The sequence below is a fragment of the Lottia gigantea genome, assembly GCF_000327385.1.
Source record: "Lottia gigantea unplaced genomic scaffold LOTGIsca_97, whole genome shotgun sequence".
Lineage (NCBI taxonomy): Eukaryota > Metazoa > Mollusca > Gastropoda > Lottiidae > Lottia > Lottia gigantea.
The window spans coordinates 727,117-747,686 of NW_008711143.1; the positions used below are offsets into that span (position 1 = coordinate 727,117).

General features: G+C 30.5%; 5 protein-coding genes across 5 annotated transcripts; 2 read left to right on the forward strand and 3 right to left on the reverse strand.

Annotated features, from left to right (window-relative positions):
- Positions 1-630: 630 nt before the first annotated feature.
- LOTGIDRAFT_135400 (hypothetical protein) lies at positions 631-1,444 on the forward strand (the record flags this gene model as incomplete). Its single annotated transcript, XM_009069011.1, has 2 exons — positions 631-770; positions 1,207-1,444. Coding segments are annotated over 2 exons (378 nt in total), but the record flags the coding sequence as incomplete, so codon positions are not given.
- A 1,454-nt stretch (positions 1,445-2,898) lies between these two features.
- Positions 2,899-6,263, reverse strand: LOTGIDRAFT_223580 (hypothetical protein). The gene is made up of 6 exons (XM_009069012.1): positions 6,182-6,263; positions 5,416-5,653; positions 5,112-5,240; positions 4,657-4,827; positions 4,264-4,405; positions 2,899-4,066 (listed from the first exon to the last, which is right to left on the reverse strand). The coding sequence occupies exons 2-6, from the start codon at positions 5,650-5,652 to the stop codon at positions 3,918-3,920; spliced, it is 828 nt and encodes a 275-aa protein (XP_009067260.1). The 5' UTR covers position 5,653; positions 6,182-6,263; the 3' UTR covers positions 2,899-3,917.
- Positions 6,264-8,107: 1,844 nt separating this feature from the next.
- Positions 8,108-11,825, reverse strand: LOTGIDRAFT_237170 (hypothetical protein; the record flags this gene model as incomplete). Its single annotated transcript, XM_009069013.1, has 7 exons — positions 11,769-11,825; positions 9,967-10,099; positions 9,702-9,755; positions 9,330-9,467; positions 8,959-9,063; positions 8,675-8,770; positions 8,108-8,238 (listed from the first exon to the last, which is right to left on the reverse strand). The coding sequence occupies exons 2-7, from the start codon at positions 10,097-10,099 to the stop codon at positions 8,108-8,110; spliced, it is 657 nt and encodes a 218-aa protein (XP_009067261.1). The 5' UTR covers positions 11,769-11,825.
- A 135-nt stretch (positions 11,826-11,960) lies between these two features.
- LOTGIDRAFT_237171 (hypothetical protein) lies at positions 11,961-18,385 on the forward strand. Its single transcript, XM_009069014.1, has 8 exons — positions 11,961-12,166; positions 13,096-13,151; positions 14,268-14,329; positions 14,550-14,622; positions 15,110-15,228; positions 15,545-15,670; positions 15,976-17,104; positions 17,125-18,385. The coding sequence occupies exons 1-7, from the start codon at positions 12,096-12,098 to the stop codon at positions 16,072-16,074; spliced, it is 606 nt and encodes a 201-aa protein (XP_009067262.1). The 5' UTR covers positions 11,961-12,095; the 3' UTR covers positions 16,075-17,104; positions 17,125-18,385.
- Positions 18,386-19,352: 967 nt separating this feature from the next.
- Positions 19,353-20,474, reverse strand: LOTGIDRAFT_135362 (hypothetical protein; the record flags this gene model as incomplete). Its single annotated transcript, XM_009069015.1, has 1 exon — positions 19,353-20,474. The coding sequence occupies one exon, from the start codon at positions 20,472-20,474 to the stop codon at positions 19,353-19,355; it is 1,122 nt and encodes a 373-aa protein (XP_009067263.1).
- Positions 20,475-20,570: the final 96 nt, after the last annotated feature.

Here is a 20,570-nt window from a genome sequence, read left to right on the forward strand (position 1 = left end):
CATTAATTTCAACCTTATTTTTCATCAATTCCCACTTAATTCTCATCAATTCTCATCTAGTTCTTATCAATTTCATCACATTTCTCATCAATTCCCACCTAATTCTTGTTAATTTATTTCTATTTTTTATCAATTCCCACTTAATTTTTATCAATTCCTATTTATCTTGCCTAATTCTTACCAATTCCCACCTAATTCTTCTCAATTTCAACCTATTTCTTATCAATTCCCACACAATACTTAAAAATTTTAACCTATGTTTCATCAATTCCCATCAAATTCTTATCCATTTCAACTTATTTTTCATCAATTCCCACTTAATTTTTATCCATTTCAACATATTTCTTCTCAATTTCAACCTATTTTTCAATTCCCACCTAATTCTTATCAATTTCAACCTATTTTTCATCAATTCCTATCTATTTTGCCTAATTCTTACCAATTTCATCTTATTTCTCATCAATTCGCACCTAATTCTCATCAATTCTCACTTAATTCTCATCTAGTTCTTATCAATTTCAACACATTTCTCATCAATATCCCACTGAATTTGTATCAATTACCACCTATCTTGCTTAATTCTTACTAATTTCAACCTATTTCTCATCAATTCCCACTTAATTCTCATCTAGTTCTGATCAATTCCCACCTAATTCTTATCAATTTCAACCTATTTCTTCTCAATTCCCACTTAGTATTTATCAATTCCCACCTATCTTGCCTAATTCTTACCAATTTCGTCTTATTTCCCATCAATTTCCTCTTACTTAGTTCTCATCAATTCCCATCTAATTCTTATCAATTTCAACCTATTTTCTCATCAATGCCCACCTAATTCTTATCAATTTCAACTTATTTTTTTTTATCAATTCCCACTTAATTTTCATCAATTCCCACCTAATTCTCATCAATTCCCATCTAGTTCTTATCAATTTCCACCTAATTCTCATCAATTTCCACATCAGTTCTCATCAATTTCTCATCAAGTTCTCATCAATTTCAACCCATTTCTCATCAATTCCCACTTAATTCTTACTAATTTCACCTTATTTTTCATCAATTCCCACCTAATTCTTATCAATTTCAACCAATCTTTACTAATTTTTACAAATTTCGTCCTATTTCTCATCAATTCCCACTTAATTCTCATCTAGTTCTTATCAATTTCAACACATTTCTGATCAATATCCACTTAATTTTGATCAGTTCCCACCTATCTTGCCTATTTCTCATCAATTTCCTCTTACTTAATTCTCATCAATTTCCACCTAATTCTCATCAATTCCCACTTAATTCTCATCAATTTCCACCCAATTCTCATCAATTCCCATCTAGTTCTCATCAATTCCCACTTAATTCTCATCAATTTCCACCTAATTCTCATCAATTTCCACCTAATTCTCATCAATTCCCACTTATTTCTCATCAATTTCCTCTTACTTAATTCTCATCAATTTCCACCTAATTCTCATCAATTCCCACTTAATTCTCATCAATTTCCACCCAATTCTCATCAATTCCCATCTAGTTCTCATCAATTCCCACTTTATTCTTACTAATTTCAACTTATTTTTCATCAATTCCCACTTAATATTTATCGATTCCCACCTATCTTGCTTAATTCTTACCAATTTCAACCTATTTCTCATCAATTCCCACCTAATTCTTATCAATTTCAACTTAATTCTCATCAATTCTTATCTAGTTCTTATCAATTTCAACCTATTTCTTACCAATTCCCACTTAATTCTCATTCAAAGCAGATAAGTATACTATATTATAGATCTTTCTCTGTTTATTGTTTCAGATAAGGACAGATTAGAAACTGTAACAGAAGAAGATGAAGAAGAATTACCCAGTGCTGATGAAGCCTTGCGGAAATTAGCTGATGACATCCATCAATCTGAAGGTATAGTGGAACAAAGAAATTTTTGCCCATTCCAAACATTTGCATGATATGTCTGCTTTATTTTTACTTTGTGTAACTTGGAATAAACAAAATTATTTAACAGAATAAGTCTTGCTTGGTTGGTTTAAATTTTTATTTATTCTATTCAAAATAGAACTCCCAGAAATGCTTGACTATAAGTACTATAGTTTTAATTTTTAATAAATAAACAGTAAACCTACCAAAGGATTTGTAAAACCAATCAAGTTTTTAGAAGGATAATTTCGGTTCTCAAGAATCCTGTCTACCAGCATTTTGCCAAACCTCAGTACATTGATTTCTTAAGGATTATCTGTACCCATTTACATGTCCACATAATTGTGATTATTTTTTCAGATTGTGATTCTGAGGATGTGTTAAAATTGAGTCAGAGTTCAGATAGTGACAATAAAACTGAAAATACGACAACAGAGGATTCTAGTGCTATGATTTTATTGGATAACTTTGTGAAGGAATCTGACAATTTCTCAAAACTGTCCAGTCGAGAGCTATTTCAACTACATCAAAAACTTGCCATGTGTACCAATAAAGTTATGATGGCAATGATGAAAAAATCTAATTCACCATTTAATACTTGAGGTACAGGTACTAATGCATAATAAACATACAATCAAACCTAGAAAACTCTCATTCTGTTTCTGCACATAAAATCATAATTATGTTACACAACGAGGATAATTATTTGATGTGGTACAGTGGTGTAACCTATTTTCGTGGATATAAGGATTCAACACCGAATTTCGTCAAAGTTAAAAAAACGAAAAAAAAATTTTATGTCTTAGAAGTGTCCTCAGATATTCTACAAAATAATTAAAATTGGTTTATTTCTATTTTCTTAATGAATCCTTCACTTTGACCCATATTTCATGAGCAACCAACTCGGTAACGGCGGCAGAATGCGTCACCTATTTTCATGTACAGTGATTGATCTATAAATAAGTCTAGAAAAACACGGTGTATGGATACCAGGTGGTATAATTAACTTCTCTTAGTATTTATCTTTAATATCAATTCATTATAACTAGTGACAATTCCTTCAAAGAACCCAATTTTAAAAAAAAATAGTGACTGACAAAATATGATACGTAGCGTAATTTATTGCTAAAAGTCAGTGAAATAACATAAGAATACGGTCCACTTTGTGTTCCGTAGAAATTTTCTGCTGACACGGAATCTGCTAGTTGATCACGTGACTTCATTCGTTGGACTACATTCTAGCAGACGACACTTGGAATTCCGGGATTATAAGGAAATTCGACCGATAAAAAATTGTGACGTTTGGTAATAACTGAAATCCGCCATTTTGTATTTGTCAAAGTATACATTAATACATTTTACCTTTCTTGAAACTACTGGATTCGTTCTACTAACTGATATTGTAGAGAAAACCCATGTTTATCAAAACAAACTAATGTGGAGGTCGCGCAAGGTCGCTCATGTAAATTATTAATCCTTTCCGGAAATCCACGAATAATAGGTTTCCACGAAATTTGGTTACTTGACTGTATATTCTTAACATCAAAATGACTTGTTTAGTCTTAGTGGACTTCAGCGAATTTCATAGAAAATCAAAATCTTTTATTTTGTTATTAAGTACTTACTACATTACTTAACATTTTGACTGAAAATATTATGTTTTTAGATGGTTATGGTGTTTGTTATATATTTGATTATTTGTGACCATTCATATATAGTTTTGAAAGATCAAGAATAGTACTTGTTTTATATGTTAACTGGTAATATTTTAAAGAGAACAAATCATGTAAATGTATTGATATTTTTATTATTGTATGATTTTAGTATGAGAATAAATGATTTTACATTGATAAATAAAATTTGAAATGTTTCAATATAGTATGTTCTCTACATGCAAAATGAATTGGTCCTATGCAATCATTCTTTACTTATCAACAAACCAGTACACTCCTAACTATGATTTACACCTTGACTGGGTTCAAAGTATAGTAAATCAGGATTTTTCATGGGGTTTGACAAATTTTCCTTGAACAAATATTCTGGGTACATTAATTCCTTCTTTCTTATTGACTGTATTTCTTTCTACATAGTCATTTCTTTCTCTTATAAATCCTGCTGATGTCATTTTCTCTTCTAAATATTCTGAAATTGAAACAATCAACATATCTAAATTAATATTGATGGCAACTGCTCAAGACTGTTTAAGAAAGAAACCTTTAAATTGTTACCTGGAGAGGGGTATGTCTAAATACTAAGACTTTCGAGCATTTTTCACATTGTTGTGGACAAGCCAAAATAACTATCACAATGCTCATGTTGACTTATATTTAAATGTCTACCTGTTGAGAAATAGAATGCCCTGGTTCCATCTTGTCGGACATAAAAATTCTCAGCTAATTTATGACCTTTAGAAAACCTCAACATAGCAAAGTCATACAGACCATAATCTCTTATTAATAGACAACCACCTGGCTTTATAACCTGCAATATTAGAAAAAACACATTGTTATCCAACTAGCTTCTCATGTACATTTTTAAACTGAATTACAAGGCAATAAGGTCAGATATTTATTATGGATATTGAACTCACTCGCGTCAAATAATGAGACAACTTTATCACTTCAAAATAAAAATGAAATGTTAATCAAACTGTAACTCTTTAAATGATTATCCATTTTTGTGTGTGTGGATAAACTCAAACAATTGACAAACTAAGATAAGGGGCTACATACCTGATATATCTTATGTAGGGCTTGAACCATTTTATCAGGGTGTATAGCTGATAATACAAATATCAAGGTAGCTACATCTATTGAGTTATAATTAACAGTACCGTTTATGTTATCTTGTGTTATATCACACTGAAACACTGTACTTCTATCTTTATTATACAATTCATTCTCCTACAATAACAAAATGCTTATATTATCTTGTTTTATATCACACTGAAACACTGTACATCTATCTTAATAATACAATTAATTCTCCTACAATAACAAAATACTTATTTTATCTTGTGTTATATCACACTGAAACTCTGTACTTCTATCTTTATTATACAATTCATTCTCCTACAATAACAAAATGCTTATATTATCTTGTGTTATATCACACTGAAACACTGTACATCTATCTTAATAATACAATTCATTCTCCTACAATAATAAAATATCTATATTTATCTCACCTTTACAAAATCAACAGCTCTTTGAGAGAAATCACAGGAGTAAAAATATAAACTGGGATCTTCTTGTAATAGAGGAAACATAAAATTACCCACACCACACCCTACTTCAAATATCACCAGCTGATCATTCTACAAAATTATTTACAGAAAAGGTGAAAGTTGGGCTGACACAGGGCTTTAAACTCTTTGACCCACCATGGTCCATGGGTTCCACCTTCAAATTCCCAACCTGCTTGAAATATTCCTTAATTGTTCATAGAACACTCCAGTTTTGACCAAAGATTTCAGAACAGGACATATTTACCTTTGTACTATCATTCAAAAGTTCTTTAAATTCTCTAGTTGTCCAATGTCTATCTTTAAAAAACTTTGTTGTATTTCTTTTATAAAATAAGTCCCAATTTTTCTGTGCTTCTTTTTCGAACTTGTTTTGTTTGAAATCTGTAACTAGTTGGGTATCATTCTGTAACTTTTCTATCTCTTCTGAAGTCAATATCCTTGCTGTGTGGCCAAATGTCTCATGACCACTTTCTGAAGCCATGCTAAATGTTGTGGAAACACTGACACATTTGTCCTAAATTTGCAATGAATATCGTGATTGGAAATCAATCAACGTTTTCACAATTGAATCTATCTTGCAATGGATTTCAGCCTATTGTAATGATAAAAGACATGAAGTTATAAAAAGGTTTTCAATTTTTTTTTTATATTGGGAACACATCATTGCATTAATTTATATCAATAAATGCCAATAGGGCCTACAATTTTCAGAAAATTCAGTCAGATGTCTGGTTCCTGCAATTCTACTAAAACTAAAAGTGTCTTATAAGACCCTTTGCGATAATGACTTAGTTTTAGTAGAATTGAAAAATCACAGATGTCTGACTGAAAAAAAGGGAATGGTGCAAATTGATGCTATCAATCACTCAATGGGTAAATACTCAAAGAAAAGAAGAACTAATTGTGGTCTGAATCTGTCGATTAGAAATGTGGCTGGTAGACTCTCGTTTTAGTCGTCAAATAACTAAACCATTTTTTTTCTTCAATTAAACAATATAGTGCCAGCTTACAAAGAAAGTTCTTCATTCTACAAAGTCGAAGATTTGTTGTTACATAGAAGATTGAACAATGATCACAGAAAATTTCCGATTGTTTGTAATCATAGTTAAAGGGAGGTTACTCTATTTAACAATAAAGGGACACTATTCATGCTTCAGAACATAGTCATGTTTTATATTCAATTTTTTAACAATTAATTGTTTAATTTGCATTCTGGTTTAAGACAAGTCAACTCTCATCTACCTTTACGCTTGTGAGTAGGCCTTATGAAGTCCATAAAATTCTTTGCTACAACATTCATTGCTTTTCATTTATTGTTATTTGTTTAAGGTGAAGTCTCCATCCTGCTTATGGGCAAGCTTGTATCTTCTTTATCCAAGGATTTGAATTTTGCCATTAAATATGTGACATTAAAATATGTATACAAAAAATGTTATTTTTAGTTGAATGAAGTCAAATGTCCAGTTTCCAAGGCTCAACGACATGTGTTTATTTTCAGTCTAATCAAAATTAGACCAAACTTTTTTTCCGTTTTTTATTCATTTTAATTTTTTTATTTACCACTTCAGTTAGGGTGTAACGACGACCTTCTGGAACATGTGTCTGTTTGATGACACTACCGGCCAACCAAATTCGTGCCCTCTCCAACACTGGAACAAAAAGTTTATTCTGAGAAGCCTTAGACACTAACTAAATGTTCCTTTTGTTCACGTCACAAAATCCCAAAATTGGGGAGGGCAGGAATTTGACTGGCTGGTCGTGTTATATAACAGACAATTGTTTTAGAGTGCCATTGATAAAATTAATATAAGAAATACCAATAGGTTATAAAAGGAAATTGGTTGAATAGAAAATACTGATTTTTCGCAATAATTTTTATATGATATTCACAACTACAAATAATGTTTACAATAAAACAAGAATAGGACAGGTTGAAGAAAAGATTAAGAAAAAGAAGAAGTAAAAGTGTGAAAATTCCTATTATACATGTATATATTCAAACATCTACAAAAACTGCATTGTTTAACTCCTACAATGTTATAATGTCACTTTTAGACTCAGTTATTTTAATTTTTATGTCAAATACATGTATAATGGATAATCAATATGATATCTGACAATAATAGGTAGGTAGGTTGAATACTTTTTTGGTTCAAATTTGTGAAAACTATCTAACATGTAGAGAAATGTGTCCCTTAACGTATCTGAAAATTTTAACTAAAAAACTTCGGCCAAAACTATTTGAAAATTTGACATTAACTTTCAAAGTTTGTTATGCTTTTTGGAAGTTGTTAAATTACTGTATGAATTTACATAAAATAAAAGCCAAAATGTAGAGACATATGACTCCTAATTATTCTAAAGGTTCCAACTAATAATATCAAATCCAGTTTAAAGCCAAACACCAAAACTAGGTCAAACTGCTAAATTAACAATTAGTACTCACAGTTTTTAGTTAACCCTTTTAAAACAAATTCAGTTTGATCAAGCAGAAACATAAATAGCATACTTAGAAATATTGTATAATGAAAATGTTTTACAAAAACAGCTGACTGTCCATTTTACTCAACTGTGATTTCTTATGCAGGATAAACATTAAGAAAATCAAGCATCTAATGACTATAAACATATAAATAACTCATAATTGGTTTCAAATCAATGAGAAATAATAGACAAAGAGAAGCAAAGTATAAAAGCACTTCCTTTATATACATAGCTTGAAAGGGGCAAGTAATTTCATTAGTAAATCTAGCTGATTCTGAGCATGGTAACCCCTGCAAGGGCATGTTTCCATCTACACAAATAAGAGTTTGGTCAACCAGAACCCTGAAATTCCAGTTCAAGAGAGTATTGTCAAAACATGCTAATTTCAAATGAAAGCTAGATCTTATTCGATACAATCTATAGTAATTATAAAATGAAGGCTGTAACAGTGTTCAGGATTTCTCTGAATGTCCATGTTTATAATATTTTCTCACTGCTATTATAAACGAACGAAAACTGTTAGTTTTATTCAATCTCTGAGTCAGAATATTCAGATCTTCTATTTCTGGCTGGGCATTAGAAACTGAAAAACAGAATAACTTGTTGAGAAAATCCTATTCTTCAGCTTTACCATCTTTTTCATGAGTATCTCTGTATTATAAATAAGCAATTCATTTTTCATTTGGAGGTTTTTATGGCCCATGTTAGAAAAAGAAAGCCATTTGCACTAGGGCCTTATTGTCAAAAACTTAACTTAAGATGATTTTATTGTTATAGTCATCTGATTGGACAAACACTAAAATCAAGTTTTATAATCCAATTAGATTGCTGTATTTCTTAAAATCTGGATTTTACCCTACTCAAGTTTTCAAGAATAAGGCCCCTGAACTCAAGCTATATAAGCTAATGTGTATCAATTGATTATGGTTGCTTCAACTGGAGTATACATCAACTAATTTGTAGCTTGTAATGATAAAAGGTTAACAATAAATAAAAGCACTTTAATAGACTTTTCTCACCTTTATATTTACCTTCCACAAATTTAAGAGTAAAACAATAATGTAATGATGTATCTTTGGGATCAATATTGGTAAAAATAATCTCTAATTCTTGATCTAAAATTATTAATTACTATCTGTAATTACAGCTGTTAAAACACATATACTGTTAATGCTTTAACACAATGCAGACAAAATATTTTGATTCAAGATGAAAATGTATGACTATACCATTACTAATAATGTTCTAGATGTAAATAAATATATTTTCTTTCATTATCAAGTTCTTTATAAACACAATTTACCTGTAGTACTTTTAAACTTTAAACCAAGTCTCTCTTGAAATAATCTGTCAGTTTTCTGTAAATCACTTAATTTCCCATGTGATTGTTGTTCTACAGATTCAATTTCTACAATTAAGCCAAAAATAGAGCAATCTGTTATTTCTTATTACCCAGTCCCCGATTTGAATACAATTATCAGTGCATATGGTTCTGAAATGTGAATGTTTAAAATCTATTCCACTTAAAGATACAACATTCAAATGATGGTGATATTATTCCCCTCTCACATCACTTTCTGTAGAATAACTATAGGGCACAGAGAAACAGACATATTCAATTTCATTTAAAACAGAACTTTACCTAACTAATACACAATTTTAAGGGGGACCTACTTTGTTTCATATATTCTTTATCTGATATTGATGATGTTAAACATTCAGACACCAGTTTCTTCTCTTCATCTTTAATTTGTATTTCTTGTAATAAAATACACAACTCATTTTCTAACTCTTCTAATTCTACTTTCTTTTCTGGAAAACAATCAGATTTTATACACTTAATCTTTCACATCAACTTTAACTGTTCCACTATTATATGGTTATTTTATTTTAAAATATACCCAGCAAATTGTTGCATATTTCATCTATAACATTCACACACTTCAAATTAACATAGCCTATACATTTATATTTTACTTTATGAATTTAAATGGTAGAGATTAAGTTATGGAAATGATAAGGAGAGATAAAAAAAAATGTACCTACTGTGTGCAGTAGTTTTTAAGTCTTCATTAACTTCTATAAGCTTTACTCTTTCAGCTATAGAAGAAATAAATTGGTTGGTCTATATCACATAGCAAATTCCTTAAGAGGGCATTTACTGAAAGGAATGGTTACTTGACATTTTATCAGATAAATTTATCATTTAAGAGTAGACAAGACAATGTGCTATTACTTTAAATAGCAAAAGGACAAATTTAACATCTGTCAGAAATAAATAAACTTATTTAGTTTGGAGAAAATAAAATACCATCTGTTTTCCTTTGTAATTCTCTTAGTAAATTAACATTCTTATCTACAGGTTTTCTAAATTTTTGTGTCACAGTCTGTTTCTGTGTACTTCTGTTCTTTTTTAGAGTCAGTAACTGTGTTAACTTATCCATCTGAAAAAGAAATATTATGGATGATAACAATGAATTAAAGATTTAAAAATGCAAGTCAGGATGTCAGTGCCACATCTCATTTAGAAATGCTTTTTACCATCTAAAAATATTGGAAAGGAAAGGCTTTAAAGTCATTTGATTAATTACTATTTCCTATTAAATTAGCCTATTAGCTAAACTAAGTACCAGTAACTAACATTAAGTAAGAGTTTGATAATCTTATCATGTTTCACATAATCTCACTTGACAATGTTCCAAAGAATATAGAGGATTTCCAATGAATTGGAGTTATAAGATCTACACCTGATTGCACTGTATGAAGTTGGAAACTGCAAATAATATGTTGTCGTAGTGTCACTGTCAGACCAGAGTCGTTTTCGTCGCACGATTCGATTAGGTAGATTAACTATTTTGTACATTTGTGAGCCAGGACATATAGGCTAATCAGTGCATTTGTGAGACAGTTTATCTAAACTGATTAGGCTAATCGACCTAACCGTCCCAGTAGGTGGTTAGGCAATTCGATTAGGTGTGACGTCATAGGTAAATTTTACTATTGGCTAATTTGATCAATGTTTTCTATATAAACATAGATGTCATTGGCTAATATTAATAGACAACCATCTTTTGTTGACAATGCAGTCAGCTATATCGCTGGTATGACATTTGTTGGCCACTGCAAATCGTACCTAATCGTACTAGCAAATCAAAACCTAATCGAATCGGGTGACAAAAACGACTAGGATATTAGTACAGTCAAGTAATCTAATTTCGTGGAAACCTATTTTTCGTGGATTTCCGGAAATGATTAATAATTTACATGTGCGACCTTGTGTGCCCTCCGCATTTGCTTGTTTCGATAAACATGGGAGTTTTCTGTACAATATCAGCTAGTAGAATGAATTCAGTAGTTTCAAGCAAGGAAAAATGTATTAATGTATACTTTGACAAATACAAAATGGCGGATTTCAGTTATTACCAAACATCACCATTTTTTATCGGCCGAATTTACTTATAATACCAAGCGGTAATCGGAATTTCAAGCGTCGTCTGCTAGAATGTAGTCCAACGAATGAGGTCACGTGATCAACTAGCGGATTCCGTGTCAGCAGAAAATTTCTATGGAACACAAAGTGGACCATATTCTTATGTTGTTTCAGTGACTTTTAGCAATAAATCATGTTACGTATCTTATTTTGTCAGTCACTATTTTTTTTTAAAATCATGGTTCTTTAAATGAATTGTCATTAGTTATAATGAATTGATATTAAAGATAAATACTAAGAGAACTTAATTATACCACCCGGTATCCATACAACGTGTTTTTCTAGACTTATTTATAGATCAAATATTGTACATGAAAATAGGTGACGCTTGTTGCCGAGTTGGTTGCTCATGAAATGTGGGTCAAAGTGAAGGATTCATAAAGAAAATCGAAATAAACCAATTTTATTTATTTTGTAGAATATTTGACAAAACATCTAAGACATAAAAAAAAAATTTGTTTTTTTAACTTTCACGAAATTCGGTGTTGAATCCTTATATCCACGAAAATAGGTTACACCACTGTACTTTAGGGGACTGAGCAATCTGAGAAATTCTGAAATCAGATCAAAATTCCCCCATTTCCCCCGCCTAAGAGTAATTAGATACAGACAAAGTTATCAACCTTAAGTGAGGTAGTATTCCAATAAAGATTTTCTTCAATAATGGCATCGAAATCGTGATAAATGTTGACAACTTGTAGTTTGTTTACAAAATTAAAACATCCGCCATTTCCAGCAAATGGCGACTCTCCGGAAGTTCATTCAACCAATGAAATTTCTCGTTATGTGCAATTTAACAACGCAAAAATTGATGACGTGTACACACGAGCTGATGTTTACGCCATTTCTGTAGAGAAAAAATAATCGTCTTTCAACCAAAATTTTGACTTTCACCCAGATTTAAAACAAATTTCCTGATATAAATCGGTAGCTTTATCAATACTTTCAGAATGGACGAAAGAGAGGTGATAACAACTCTTAAGATATTGATCATAGGTGAAAGTGGAGTTGGCAAATCAAGGTAAAATATGTAAACAAACGAAGTCGAAAGAAGAAGACGAAATAAATACGATATAGTCATTATCATTGCCTATGCTATGTAATGATAGGCATAGAAACCTGATATTGGGTTTGATAATATTGGGCCTACATACCTAGTGGTTTTACAGGAGGCATAATCAAATTAAACATTTGACTTTTTGTCCAAATACTGGATTTGCTGCAAAATATTTTTACCAGTGCGAGTATCACTATTATTAGCACATCATCAACGACAACTCCAAGACATAAGAAAAATACAAAGACTCTTGAGGAGTCTTATAAATGTACATTTAATTATAGGTTAAAGTGATATTCCCTTCATTATCAAAAACGTCGTAAAAGACCTGAAAATATTTCTAAAGTATGCTATTTATATCTATGTATCTTCTTGATTAAACTGAATTTATTTTGAAAGGGTTAATAAAGATGGAGAGCACTAATTGTCAATTTGGCAGTTTGACCTAGTTTTAATTAGTTACAATTAGGCGTTTATTTTACTCAAATCCGTACACTAGTTTTTTCTGCACACTGACCCAACTCTCTTATCTAACTAGTTTTGTAACAGCTTCTTAAAAACATTACTTAATGAGTTTTAAATATTTTTGGCTTTTAAATATGAACGACAGTAGTTTTTTGTACAAAACTTTCTGATACGTTAAAGGGCACATTTCTACAGATTTTGTGTCTAGTTTTTACAAATTGAATTAAATTAAAAAATTTTTAGACCTACAAAAAATAGCGGAATGTCTCTTTAATGATAGAATTTAAATATAGATTATAATCATTATTCTTAGTAAAATTGGAGGTTTGAGAGACGTATTGTTAAGAAAATTTGTGATACACTATAAATAGGCTAAGATATATGATTGATAGTTATTCGTTCTAATTTGTCTTATAAATGTTTTTCAGTTTATTATTACGGTTCACTGATGATACTTTTGATCCTGAGCAGGCAGCCACGATAGGTAATCTTAATTACTGTACCCATTGATTTATCTTAGGTTCCATATTATGTTACAATTTTTCTTGTTTAAAAAACCTTGAAGGTGATTTCTGGTCCTGGATGTATATATGTTGCACACTTAAACTTAGAGCATCTTTTTGTACCACTCAGATTTCCCTTTACTCTTCAGTAGTTCTTGTAATCATGGAAAATTTTAAAGGGATTGTAAAGGGTTTTTTAATTTTTCATGTGTACACTATCAGGTCCACTGATAGCATCAATTTGCACCATTCCAATTTTCAATCAGACATCTGTGGTTCCTGCAATTCCACTTAAACTTAGTGTTTGATGATGTCACTAATGGCGAAATATGCATGTATCACAGAAGGCCTTTAGCGATAAGTGACATCATCAAACACTTATTTTAAGTGGAATTGCAGGAGCCACTGACGTCTGATTGAAAATTGGAATTGTGCAAATTTATGCAATCAGTGTCACAGATACACATAACAATATTAGAAAACCTCATTACAATCCCTTAAAAAATTTTTTCTCTGTACAGACTACTGTTATAAGATTTGAACGACATATAGAAGCGAGGAGCACATATAACAAAACACAAGACAATATTATGGAATATAACACACTTCTTTAATAAGGTTGGGCACATTATTGTCTCTCTTAATCACTTGTTATTACCCCTTTTATCTATTGTCCCTCATAATCTCTATATTGTTTCTTGTTGGTATATATTTTGTTATGTTTTATTCTCTTGCCATTACATCTGATGACGACACGTGTATATTGTGTTGAAACGTTATGTGCCCAACCTTATTAAAGAAGTGTGTTATATTGCATAATATTGTCTTGTGTTTTGTTATACAGACTATTGTTATTTATAGAAACAAACTAATGACTACATCAACATATTTCTACTGTTATAACTCAGTGTTGATATCAAAGGTCACTTGCCACATGTTCTATTTCTTAGTATAAACCTGCTCAGAATTTATTTCAGTACAACCACACTAGTTACAAGATAATTACATAAATTTTAATACTTTAGTTTTAAAGAGAGGGGTGTCACTTAGAAAGTTCTCTGGAAGAAAACTAATTTTGTTTTATATATTCTTTAAAGGTGTTGATTTTAAAGTGAAGACTTTAGCTGTAGATGGAAATAAAGCTAAATTAGCCATCTGGGTAAGAATAAAAAAAAATGTTATGAATGTCAACTATCAGTGGGTCCAAGTTTATTCAATGAAACATGAAAATGACCTTTTCTCTTAATATATTGGTGGAAGGTGGAATTATATTTCTATTAACTATTGGGGAGTGAAATGTTCTCTTGCCTTTTTTAACCTTTACTTCTGGGACTTGGATTATTGCTTTTCGAAAAATCTTGTTTTTTTGTTTATTTTAGGACACTGCTGGACAAGAGAGATTTCGTACTCTTACACCAAGTTATTACAGAGGAGCACAGGGAGTTATATTAGGTAGGTAATATATTCCTTCTGTCTTCCTTTTATTTTCATGATGTCATTATTTTTAATTATCTTACCAATTATTATTACTTTTTTATATAAATCTATGAAAAATATACAACAATTATTTTATTTCAGCATATTTATATATGAAGTAAACAATTATTATTGATATATACAATCATTATTATATTTGAGTATGTGATGTTAGTAGTAAACAGTTGTTATTAGTATATAAATTATTATTATATTTCAGAATATGATTTTAGTAGTAAACAATTGTTATTAGTATATAAATTATTATTATATTTCAGTACATGTATATGTATATAATAAACAGTTGTTATTAGTATATGATAAGATTATTACATTTCAGTGTATGGGAGTAGTCATTATTAGCTTATAAAAAGATTATTATCTCAGTAAACAGTTTAATATGATACACAGTTGTTATTAGTATTTAAGATGATTAACTTATTTCAGTGTATTACTTTTTCAGTATATGATGTATGTAGTAAACAATCTTTTAGTAAGTTAGATGCCTGGTTAAACGAATTGGAAACATTCTCTACTAAACATGATATGGTAAAAATGCTAGTTGGTAATAAAATAGACAAAGTAAGTTGTCATTATTTGGTATCTCTTTTAAAGGAACCCATAATCAATTTTACCATGGGGGTCCTCTTCCTTGTAGGAAACTGATGTACTAAGTAAAGCCTTGTTTTAAATAAACAAGAAAGAAAGGGAAAGTAAAGAAGATATTCAGTTTGTTTATCAAAACCATTAATCCTTAAAGGATGATATTTTTTTTTACCAAAACAAATTTATATTTTTATTGTCAAAGGTGCTATGAAAAGCTTACATTAATGACATGATTTATCTTCATCATAGGATGTAAAACTCAATTTTATTCTTGATACTATTTGATTGATAGGAAAAGAGAGAAGTGAGTAAAGATGAAGGATTAAAGTTTGCTAGAAAACATCATATGTTATTTATAGAAGCTAGTGCTAAAACTAAAGAAGGGGTCCAGTGTGCCTTTGAAGAATTAGTAGAAAAGGTAAAAGTTTATTATGTTTGTTATATTTGACTTGTTTCATATCTTTGACATAATTTACTGTCAGAAATCATATTATAAAGTGTCATCAGATGTTTTGGAAAGATTACAATGCTTTGCTTGTAATGCCTTCACTCCTCTTATTGTGGTGGATCTCAATGAAATGACTGTTATTTGTCTTGTTTAACAGTGTGTGGTTTATAGTATCAAATGTGAAGTAGAAATATAAGTATTGTATTTACATTGTAAATTGTATGTAGAGTAGTTGCACATTAATCTAAATACTATATGATTAGTTTTATTTACAGATTATACAAACACCAGGTTTATGGGAAACAGACAATAAAGGTATCACAGTAGGAAGTGGCGGAGGAGCCAATCAAAGTGGTTGTTACTGTGTGGTTTAAGGACAACTATCTAATCAGAATGACTAACTGGCGAACGGAAAAGGTTGTTTTTATGGACTCAATGACCAGCCAAGATGGTTGTGTTATTTTCAGTAATTAATCTGGACTTTAACCCTTTAGTCTTTCAATTTTAAATTGCTAAGTAATGTTACAAATTGGAATGAAATGAAACTTTCAATTTTGGATAGATTTGTGAAATGATAGAAATGGTATCTGAATTATTTGGTTACTATATATGGATACAAATTCAGAAATTACATGAAAGTTATTAAGTGAATAGTTACTATTATAGCTGAATCTTGCTGCCATTTTTTAAGGCTTCATATTATGAGAGGTCTTTTTTATTGGCAATAGGACATAATCAACTCTTATTGTTTTAAGAGGTTTTACTTATTGTCAGGTCCAATGTTGGTTTTTGGTCTATATGTTGAATAACATAATCTAATGATATGCTACTCCTCTTTTATTGAACATAAATTTATATTTTCATTACCACGCGAGTAGTGTACCATTAAATTGTGCTATAAATATTTTTTAGTGTTCATAAAACTTACATGTGGCTAAATTTGCATGTAAGACATAACTTGATTTGTTTCTAAACCATTTTTTATTGCATTTATTGTGACAAGGTACCTGTTAGCTGGAGACCATGAAATTAACTTTGTACTAGTACAGAGGTCTGTAAAAACTTATAAGGTTGAGATATAACCTGTTTGTGGTCACCCCACCTACGTTTACCATATAACCTGTATGAGATCACCAGAAGCACTAAATTCCACGAAATATTAGGTTGATCATATAGTCTATATGTGACTTGTTTGTTATTATATTGGATCACAAAATCAAGAATTGGCAATCCTCTTTCAGTTTCAATGTGTGATTTAAACACATAATTCAAACATGATAATGAGGTCAAAAGCTTTACAGAGAGACTTCCTTTGGCATGATCCAAATTTTCAAATACCGGTTTAGGTCTTTAGTCGATATATTTAGCGCATTATTTTGCAGAAAAAATACATTCTGAAATGGATTATTTTTTTCTTACCTCAATCTCTTGTTTTAATTTTGCTTTTTTTCTAAATTGATAGTAATTGTAGCTAAGTTATAGCTTGCCATAGAAATATCATATGAGACTACTGAAATCCCGCTTTCTAAGGAGTTGACACAAGATGTTAGATTTTAAGCTGCCCTGCATTAAATTGATGAAAAAATAATTTTGTCCTCTGAATGATTGCTCTACAAATCTTATATAAATTATAGTTTTGATGTATTTGAAGCTTTTAAAATACATACTTATTCGTTTTCAGCCTACCAAAAAAAATATGAAAAATCATTTGTAAATAGATTTGTAATTTAGAGTGGAAAATGGGTTACTATATTTTATTTGTATGTTGGTAAGCATACAGTATGCCCAATCTTTAAGCATGAGCAGTTTACCAAGTTCTTTTAGAAGAACATACATCCTATTTTCAAAATCCATTGCCTTTAGGTAAGCTTATTGATGAATTATTTGTGTTGTACATTTCAAGTGCATACATCTAACAATATCTAGTGCATTTAAAACTATAGTTGAATTGCTTGCCCAACGTATATTTAGATAGATTTTTCTCTGAAGTTCTACTCTAGCTACCATGCAGAAAGTCAACAGCTTTGCATTAAAACATGAAAACAGATAAATACATTTTTTTCACTATGGGTGAATTGCAAGAGTTTTAACTTATCATGTATGTAATATATGTATCTTTTGTTTGTACAGATATGATTTTTATATGGCCACATCTCTCTATGTGGACGTATATTGTCGGCACCCCTGTCGGTCCGTCAACATTTGCTTGTAAACGCTCTAAAAACTAGATTTTTTGATGGAATCGAATGAAATTCGGTATGTTTATACATATTCATAAAGATCTAGTTCAAATTTGAGCTATTTTCGACCGTTAGAAGCAGAGTTGCCACAAAATCTTGAATATGCTATTACTCTCTTAGTTTTCAACAGATTTTGATGAAACTTAAAATGGATGTTTCGTTTTTACCATCTGCATGCCGTGGTGGGCGTATATGGCTGTGGTCCACTATCTTTATTATTTGGGTTTAGGCTAATATTATTTCATAAAAAATGTGTTTGTATTGTTAATATTATTGTAGTTTATAATTTAGTTTAGGTTTTAGAATTTTACTTTTGTACATAGATTTCAATTAAGTTTTAATAATACTTTATTTTTTGATAATATAGAGTAGTCTCAGTATTTCTTCCTCATTCAAAATAAATTATATTGTATATTTTACACAATAAATATTTCATTAAGCTTTTTTTCTTTAGTTATCCTCATGATTTAAAAATGTTAAATGTCAATGATGCAGTTTAGAGTGACTAATATGGAAATGGCATTAAGTCATTTGAATGAGTGATTGCTGTAAACCAAGGCCTTTTAAAGATTCCATAACAGTTATAAATCAAATGGAGAAGGCTAGGGTTGCTATTTTGGTCAAAAGTCCTTCATTGCACTTTCATTTATTTTATTCTAATGGTAAACATCACCTCAGGGTACCATTATTTCATTTTAACAGATCATCATGAATATATGTCATTGAAACTTTGACAAAGCATGTCAGCAACCAGCAGTTGAATGAGGTCGATAATGGATATCTATATATATATAGAACAATTACAGAAACCATTTAAAACAATTTAATAGCATCATTTATCTGTGCTAATCAAGCTAGATAACTCAAACATAACAACAATGAATAATATATATACAAAATGATTCCAATTATAGCTCAGTCACACAGAAACAGTCCAGATAATTATCTAAAGTCAATTTGCATAGAAATATTATAAAGCACATACCGGTAATTAAATACAATAATCAACATGAACAATTCTTTAAAGCAAATTTGACCATGAATTGATTTAAAACGAGGAGTTATAAAATAGTCACATTCCTTCAATAAAGGTTTCAAGTTTCCATTTTTCCCTCAAAATTCTTATTTTCACTTGTACTAGAAATTACAACATGTCATCTGAAGCCCTTGATTAGGATGGCTGTCTGAATACATTTCCAAAATACTAACAAAAACCAATATTCAGCATTTGTTTGCATGTCAAAACAGTAGCAGAACAACAATAAGCATACATATTTATGCAAGGTACAATTTCTTTTCTTTTTTCAATTTTCAGTACCGTAGTTTTCTTGATAATGAATGTTGTAGCCTGAACACCTTGTTTTAAAAAAGCCTAATAATAAAGCACATGAAAAAAAGACTGGTATTGTATTCTAAAGCAAATCAAAGAAATAATCCAATCCTTGACCAATTTCCCAGATAGATATACCAGTATTTAGTTCTCTAGCTAAGTCAAGTCTTTCTTGAATAGATTTCAAAGATGGAAACCAAACATTGTCATTTCCTATATCTTTTTTCACAATCATTGAATGTTCTTTATGGTCTTCGTGCCAGACTAATTTGGGCTTTTTCAGTTTCAATGTCTCCATATAGGTTGATCCAACAATTGCTTCAACCTCGCCCATATTGGAGTATCGGTAGCCATAAAAATTCAGACCCAACAGAACCTTTTTTCTCAATCCAGAGTCATCTGGAACCAATATTTCAACACATTTTCTAACCCAATCTATTGGAGCATTGGGACCAGGATTTATTACAGATGAATAATCATAAGTCATTAAACTAAATCCATCAATTTTGTCAGAAAAGTCATCAAAATTAGCTTTTGATATCAGTCCTGGATTGTTACCTGCATAAATTGGAGGAGGTAGAACCAAAATAAATGTCTTTTTGGCATCATGGAAAAAGTCTGCAACATGATTGATAAAATGGATGAGTTCATTCCGATTGGTTCCTCCGAGAGAGGACCAAATTTCTAAAACCATGCCATCAAACTTATTCTTTTTGAGGAAGTTCAGAATAAAACTGATGCAATCTTCAACAACATCCTCATCTGTAAACAAAGCTCTATAATCATTGCTAGTCCACTTCTCAAATAATATTCTTGGTAGAATTTTTGTATGCCGGTCCTTTTTCACATCTTTCATCCATCCCTTGTCAATGTCATGAGCACCACCCATAGTAAACTGGCCACCAGGTTTTCTGTGAATCTGAAGCCAAACTGGACTTATGAATTCAAACTTTCCACCAAATATTTTGGCAGTGTCATAGCCATGGTTATTCCATGGTGTCACATACCCCAGAACGTTGCCTGAAAATTGTTTAATGTCTTTTGATGCTACACAGTAAGATGCATGCTCTTTAGTGATATCTTTCCATTTGATTTTTTCTTTTACTAAACCTCTTTCATCAACAGTTTCATCAGATAAACTTGCTTTTTCATTTTTTAGTTTCTTATCATGTTTGCCAAGCGTTGCCGTGCTACATTTCACCATGCAGATGGCAATAGCTATCATGACAAATGTGGATTTAGTTGTCATTATTTCCTTATTATGAAGGCTACCAGTACTCTAAAAATCTACTATGAAATG